The sequence below is a fragment of the Magallana gigas genome, chromosome 8, assembly GCF_963853765.1.
Source record: "Magallana gigas chromosome 8, xbMagGiga1.1, whole genome shotgun sequence".
Classification (NCBI taxonomy): Eukaryota; Metazoa; Mollusca; class Bivalvia; order Ostreida; family Ostreidae; genus Magallana; species Magallana gigas.
The window spans coordinates 23,474,783-23,482,639 of record NC_088860.1 but is presented as its reverse complement, the minus strand read 5'-3'; the positions used below and the strand labels follow the sequence as shown (position 1 = coordinate 23,482,639).

At 31.5% G+C, this 7,857-nt stretch overlaps 1 protein-coding gene across 1 annotated transcript; it reads left to right on the top strand.

Annotated features, from left to right (window-relative positions):
- Positions 1-602: 602 nt before the first annotated feature.
- On the top strand, positions 603-7,636 carry LOC105328993 (baculoviral IAP repeat-containing protein 7-B). The gene is made up of 5 exons (XM_011430085.4): positions 603-3,229; positions 3,361-3,479; positions 5,770-5,815; positions 5,966-6,100; positions 6,400-7,636. The coding sequence occupies exons 1-5, from the start codon at positions 2,713-2,715 to the stop codon at positions 6,594-6,596; spliced, it is 1,014 nt and encodes a 337-aa protein (XP_011428387.3). The 5' UTR covers positions 603-2,712; the 3' UTR covers positions 6,597-7,636.
- The last annotated feature ends 221 nt before the right edge of the window (positions 7,637-7,857 follow it).

Sequence of the window (7,857 nt, the reverse complement as noted above, 5' to 3'; positions counted from 1 at the left end):
TGCAAATCATTTGAACTTATATTAGAGGTGTGCATATTGCTAGGATTTTGGTTTCCGATAATTTATGGAAAAAAACAGCTTTTGAACTTAATCATTTTTTGGCAAAATATTGCATATTGGGTACTCCATTTCACTGGATACGGATTGACATGGATTATGGATACAGTTCACATAAATGAAAACCCAGTTTGCTGTCACATTGACAGCTTTTCACTTGTTTATATTATTGTATTGATAAACATTGTATCTTATAATACCGTATGAAATGAACATATTATTATCATACAATGTTAACAGAGGATATACGATATTGTGTCAAAACAGTACATGTATCTATGAATATCCAAGATCATAAAGTATGATTTTCATATAAAAATATATATAAAGGTGGTCTCATACAGGTAATGCCTCATAAAGGTGATGCCTCGTTTCGGTGAGCTTTGTAATCTGTGATTACCTATGTTTCCACATTAATATCGACCCATACTACCTTAAGTTTAACCAGATTGTTAATTTTGCCCCTATGTATCACTATATATGGAGCCACCAATATATAAATAGTGCCTGTTTGGGAGGGTAACAGTTGAAATTGACACCCCGAGAAAACCATTGTCAACCGACGCGAAGCGGAGGTTGACAATGGTTTTCGAGGGGTGTCAATTTCAACTGTTATCCTCCCAAACAGGCACTATTTATTTTGTTATACTGAATGTCTTAATTTTTAAGAAAATTTTACTGCTTTTATATAGGAATAACGTGAATTCTACAGCGAACCGTACGCGCATAATTTTCGCGCATATAACATTTTTTAATGTTACCCGTTGCTAAGTGCGTTGCTAACGCTGAGGGTAATAGAAAATATTATTAATTGCGTCTTAACCAATCAGATTTCAGTATTTAACATGAAAGTATAACAATTTAGAAATATCGCATTTCTCCGTATTTAACAAGACAAGTGCTTCCTTAATTGTCATAAGTTTTCAGATTATCATAATGTCAAAATAAATTTTGGGATCATTCAATAGGAATATATTATATATACAAAATATATGACAACTACATCTGTTCATGATACTTTAAAATCATTCAATATATTCATAAAGTTTTAAATTGTAAAAATTGAACTCGGACGTTTAAAATATTTACTTTTGTAAAATACAAATTTCATATTTGAAAAGATTCTATAGATGTTGTAAACGAATGTGCCTCGTAGTGAACATCCTGAAATAGTTAAACATATCTAGCTAAAATGTGTATTTATAAATCTCCTATTCTAACCTTAATACTACGGGCACACATATGTTTTTACTGAAAGGCCTTTCATATACCCCGCGAGTTTAGTGTATATAAGAATCATCCTGTCCGTATGTATGTACGTCTGTCGGTTTGTCTGTGCAATCCATATCTATCTTATATAGAAACATTTGAAGTCCCTACTTCACACAAAGATTGCTTATAACTGAGGTTGTGTCGGGATTTTGACCGAAGGTCATTTGGGCAAGTTAAGGGTTATTTGAAGGAAAATGCATAATTTGTGTCCGGTCCATATGTTTATTTTGGAGAAACTTTTTAAGTTCCTACTTTTTACAAAGACCTAAGAATGAGTCACAGTCACATGATCATTCGGGCAAGTTCAATTTTACTGGGGGGAAAGTGCATAATTGGCGTCTATTCCAAATACCTTTTTTTGATTGAGAATCATTGGAAGTGCCTTTTTCTTATAGAGATTATTTATGATCTTATATTGCCTGTGCCTTGGAAATATGTCCTGACTTTAAGCTTTTGTCATTTGTGCAAATTCAAGGTCATTGGAAGGAAAATGGTGCATAAATTACTTTCCATTAAAGAAATATTTGTTCATTATATTTTTTTAGCGGAGTTTCATTTGTGAGCTCGCTTGCTGTACCTTAGTTGAATGCAAACTTGTTTTAAAAACAAGGGATCAAACATAATGATTGTTAAAGAAAAATTATAAATATATATGCAAGGTATTGAAATCAAATTATTTGAAATAATCCTGATTAGGATTCTGATTTTGAATTTTGCAATAAAGGGAAAAGAGAAATCAAAATACTTATCATAAACTTTTTTAATCTTTAAATTCGTGAAATGTTTTTCCCTTCCACTTTCCAGAAAATAACTCGGCAATAGTGCTTTGTCTTTTTTTTCCCACGATGTGTAGTGTTTCTATTTCTAATTTTATTAAAATATAGGTCATGGAAGTTTGATATCTTGCAGTTTTGTCTTTAAAACCGAATGAAATTGATATTATAAAGCATTCAGTAATTGTAAGTTATTATTTATTTATTTAGATGAAAAGAATTATATTCATTCCTAGTTTCTTAAATATGTTAACGTTGGTGCTACATTAACAATTGTTAAATTATTTACTCTTCAAATACCGTCCATGTGTATTTTACGAAGTTATATTCGTAATTTATATTTATATGTTGAACACCTATAATCAAACTTGTTTAAGTCATCTATACTTGTACACGTCTTGAGCGAAAGCAATGTACATGACGTCTGAATTTATTAAAAGGTCTCAAATTTTTAAAATGTTTTTTTAATAATGCGGTTAATTTGAATGTCCTTGTTTAAATATAGAAATCATGATTTTATCATGTTAATTCTGTATACTTTATTAGAAAAGAGTGATTTTTTAGGACGTTGGATTAATTTGAGAGTTATTACTAGTTTTGAAATCTGAACATGAGCATGGACATTATACCTCGGACTCCTTTTGAGCGATTGGCACCACTAAGACGCAATTACAACAAGCGAATCATGACATTTGATCAGCGATGGCCACCAGGGGTACCAGTCTCACCTCGAGATCTGGCAAAAGATGGGTTTTATTACACAGGAATAGATGACAAAGTGCAATGTACACACTGTGGGGGGATACTTAGTGGCTGGTGTGAGGGTGATATTGTGGCTTTGGAACATCGCCAACATTTCCCAAACTGCCCCTGGATCAAGCATGGTAGTTTAATGTTGGAAGCCTTTGCCCCTACTATTCCCACGTATAATGTTGAAGACCTGGCAATCGGTCAACCAGCTTTGCCTATAGGGGAAAGCTACGAACAATATCAAAAACCTAGTGTTCCTGGACCTAAATTCCAAAACTATGCCATGGAGTCGGCTAGAAAGGCTTCATTTAGAGGATGGCCTACCCAGAGAACCCTAAGACCTGATGATCTCTGTAAAGCAGGTTTCTTTTATCTTGGTAGGTTAACACATTTCCCTTTTTGGAATCGTTGCCTTTATTTTATTTTCTCTTAATCGTAGACACCCAACGTTCAACTATTTCAGATAGGTGTTGTGTTCAATCAATAGACATCTAACATTTTTTAACAGGAGAGGGAGACAAATGTAGATGTTTTTACTGCGGGAATACTTTATTGAAATGGGATCCTGAAGATGACCCTTTGTTGGAGCACGCTAAGTGGTTCCCTGACTGTGCCTGGTTGAAGTTGGTAAGGAAGGTTTTCTTATTTATCTTACCTTATTTATCTTACCTTGTTTCAAATCAGAGAAAATGATAACATAAAAACATTATTTATGTTTGTTTTCACCTTTACTGGATCTTTTAGTTGAAAGTTTTATATGAGTTTGAGTTTCTTAACTTTATACACATATATAAAATGCTAATATCACTGTGCCGGATAATTATGCCAAGGTTCCTTTTTTACACTCGTCAAAGCAGCATGTATCGAAAAGATCAACTACTTTTGTTGGGAGTTGATTTTAATCAACTCTCTTATGCAGTTACTCAGACAAACCGAAAGTGAAACAGTGTTTGGACCTCAGCACAAATCATTGCTGCTGACAAGACTTAGTTCTTGAAAATATTTGATAAATTCGATGTAATGTATGCTTAAGCATTGTTTTTCAAGGAAATTTATTTATAAATACCTTGAAAATAGTCAGATTTTAAATGGTACGAACAATTTAAATATTTTTTGTAGTCGTATGTATTCCTACGCCAGAGTTCAATATAGTCTCGTTCAACTCGACGCTCGGCTGTATCCGTAAATCCTTGTCGGAGATTTACAGTGTCAGCCGAGCGTTTGGTTGAACGAGACCAGAGTTCAATATTGCTTGGATCCATACAATTTTCGAGAACTATTTCTATTACTGATACATAGTTTGATTGAATTAATTTTATCTTTAAATATTATTTAACATGATTCATATGGGGGTTTCTCGACATTCTTGTCGAAAAAGTCCAAAAATTCATATTATAAAAGTGTTCGTAATTCAAATTAGAAACTACATGTACTTGTCATGCAAAATAACATATCATTGATTTTAAAATAAATAAACATCGACAATATCAACTCCTGTCAGTTCTTCAGTACTTTGATTATTAATGTATGTCACCTGTCAGGTGAAAATTTTACTATTAAAAATATTTTCCCCCTATTTTTCCTGTAAATTCCGATAGGATTTGAACAAAAGTTCCAATAGATTTTAAAATCCGATAGGAAATCTTAATTTCCTATAGTAAAACTACCTGTTAAAGGTAAATATCTAACCTGCCAGGTGAGACACACTAGAAACCAAAAGTGGCTACATACTTACTAGACAATGGTAAATCATTTCGTGTACATAGTTTTATACGAAACTGCATTTTAAGTGGATGCAAAAATGCCACTTTGGCACTGGCTAAATTATTCGGCCCAATGTTTAATGTGATTTCTTAATACTATCTGACATCTGGTGTATCAAATACGTTTGTTACAATGAAAAAATGACAATAACAAACCGTCAACCATCTCAAAAATCCATACAAAGAATATGCTAAACAAGGAAGTCGCGGCGTGGGGTCAAATGTACTTCGTTAAGTTCTCAGACAAGAATAGATATCTCACTCATTACAGTACCAATATTTGACGCTCATTCATTGTCTAGACTGGAAAACCCCGGTTATTGTGTATTATGTTATGGTGAAAATGGCGGACGGATGGGCGGCTGCGGAAGGATATCCCTATCGTACGGATAACTCCTCCTACAGTTTTGAAGATAGAAAAAGAAGAGCACATTACTTGGGCGTTGATTTTTTTTATAATAATTTATGCCAAAAATACCAGATTTTAAACTTAGTTTTTTGTGCAAAAAATTTAGAATACCATATTTCTTTGAATAGGTAGTGTTTATCAAATTAGGGTTGACAAATGGATTATGGTTAAGTGATATTTTGATTGTTCACGTATAGTTAAATAATTCTTCTGCATATTATGTTTTATTGATTAAACGATTACGTCTAGAATGTTAATAACTCTTATTAAAGTCATTGCAAATCTATACAGCATGGTACAAATATAACATGCATCTTTTAATACCGGCATTCTTCTATTACTATAAGCAAACAAAGACATGATTCAAAAAGATTGAATAACCATTGTTACGCAACAGCTTTCCTCAAATTTTTTTGGTCATTTCGTCGTGATGATTTGAGTTTGCTTCCTCGTGAAATCGTGTGAATGTGTAATATATATATATATATATATATATATATATATATATATATATATATATATATATATATATATATATATGAGGAAGAAAGCCATTTTAACATTATTTTTTTAAATTAGATTAAGCTTAAGGTTTAACGCCTACAATTGATCGAATAAAGGTGATTTTACAAATGTCGTGATCGATTTAATAGTCCATTGTTTATTTTAATCTCACAAATTCGGATGTATGCAATATTTATATTAAGTAAAATAAATGAGGAATTTTTTCATTTTTTTTCACCAGAAAATAAACACCGTTCAGCATGCAGAAAATAGCTTTGGTCCAGTAGGTATGTGAATCAAATCTGTAGAAATGAAATACTTCCGACACATACATGTATATCTTGTACCTTTTCTCTAATATTATGGTGTTGCAACAAGTGTAAGACAAAATTATAAATTATAAGTTTTTTTGTGTTCTACTTTTGACAACCAATCAGAACAAGATGAGAGAATGCTTCATGCTAGCAGAGCAACCAATCAACCCCATGAACAGACAAGAACCAATTTATTCAATGAACCGAAAGTAACCAGTCAACCCTTAACGACTGAGGATGAGTCAGCTGAAAGGAAAAGTGAGTACTATTGGCTCTTATAAAAAATATTAATGTGTGTCGTATAATTGACATGATACATTGTATATCAGCGAGTCTTTAAAAACACATTGTATATCAGCTAATCTTTAAAAAAGAAATAAAGATTAGCTAATTTTGCTTAGCATATACAATGTATTAGATTTTTACTTATTAAAAACTGTATTTAAATCAACTGGGCATGTAAAAAGTTTTTGTAAAAAAATAATTAACACTAGTAAATGAACGTTGTTGTACATCTACATATTAAGAAAGATTATTTTGTTTATTCTCAATTGTAGAATTAAACGAAATATTGAGAGAGAATGAAAACCTCAAGGAACAGAGACTGTGCAAGATATGTCTCGATGAGGATGCTGGGGTGTTGTTTGAACCTTGTGGCCACATTTGCTGCTGTAGCAGCTGTGGCGTTCCCTTGCAACAATGTCCTATTTGTCGAACATCAATCACAAATATAATCAAGGCTTATATCTCATGAACACGTATATACTTTGTTGATACATGTAATACCAAAGTTTGTTTTTTATTTTTATTTTTTTTTATTTTATTTTTTTTCTTTTTTTTTTTTTGGCTTTTTTTTTTTTTTTTTTTTTTTAGAAATGAACAGTAAAAATTTAATTGAAACCACAAAACAGATCTTCCGAACTTTAGAAATGAATTTCTGTATAAAGTGGTCCTGTTTCCAGATCAATTTTATATAAATCAAATTTTTGACATCCTACTGTTTTGATGATGCTTTGTATACAAATCCATGTCAAGATTTGTCAATCATACAATTTTGTCCAACTCCAATTGTATTAGCTAGCGTTGTGATATATTTACTTAGATATTTCAATTAGATTTGCTTGTTTCTGTATTCTATTTTAATATACAATAAATTACCATTATAAGTTCTTTAAACTTTTATGATAAAATTTAGAACACTATTTTTGCATTCTAATATACATTTTTGGGGTCATAATATGAGTAAGCATGAAAAATATTCATCCAATTTTGATACTGGTTTATGATTTTCCCGTGGGAATGGTATATACTAGTCCTTTTTTGGTTTACTAAGTTTACTTGTGATTCAAAAGAATGAGATGAAAATGTAAAAAAAATAATAACGGAAAATGAATTTTTTTCAATACTAACATTTGACAAACATTTTTAAACCTATTTTTAGCAGTGTATGCATAGAGGAAAGCAAAGTTACAATGCTTCTTTTAATTGATTTCGTTCCTAATAACGGTTTCAAAAAAGATGCCAATGTGCCATATATATAGTTACCTTATTGATAAAGTATATATTTTCATAAATAGCTCCCAATGACGCTTTCCTTTGTTACAGTACAGATCACTTGGAAAATACATGTATACAAATGCAAACAAACATACCATGCTTTACTTGCTATTGTTGCTTAAAGCATCATACTTTTTAAAAGATCTAAGTAATTGTTTTTAAAATTGAATGCATTATTTATTAGATATTAGTATTGTTAAAGGAGTCAGTGTTTGAAGAGAAGAAGTAACTATTATATAAATAGTGCCTGTTTGGGAGGGTAACAGTTGAAATTGATACCCCGAGAAAACCATTGTCAACCGACGCGTACGGTTCGCTGTAGAATTCACGTTATTCCTATATGAAAGCAGTAAAATTTTCTTAAAAATTAAGACATTCAGTATAACAAAATAAATAGTGCCTGTTTGGGAGGATAACAGTTGAAATTGACACCCCTCGAAAACCATTGTCAACCTCCG

Coding starts and splice junctions, on each gene's coding strand:
- LOC105328993 (XM_011430085.4), top strand. CDS start 2,713: ATGAGCATGGACATTATACCTCGGACTCCTTTTGAGCGATTGGCACCA. Junction 5,816..5,965: donor AAATAGCTTTGGTCCAGTAG/GTATGTGAATCA, acceptor ACAACCAATCAG/AACAAGATGAGAGAATGCTT. Junction 6,101..6,399: donor TGAGTCAGCTGAAAGGAAAA/GTGAGTACTATT, acceptor TCTCAATTGTAG/AATTAAACGAAATATTGAGA.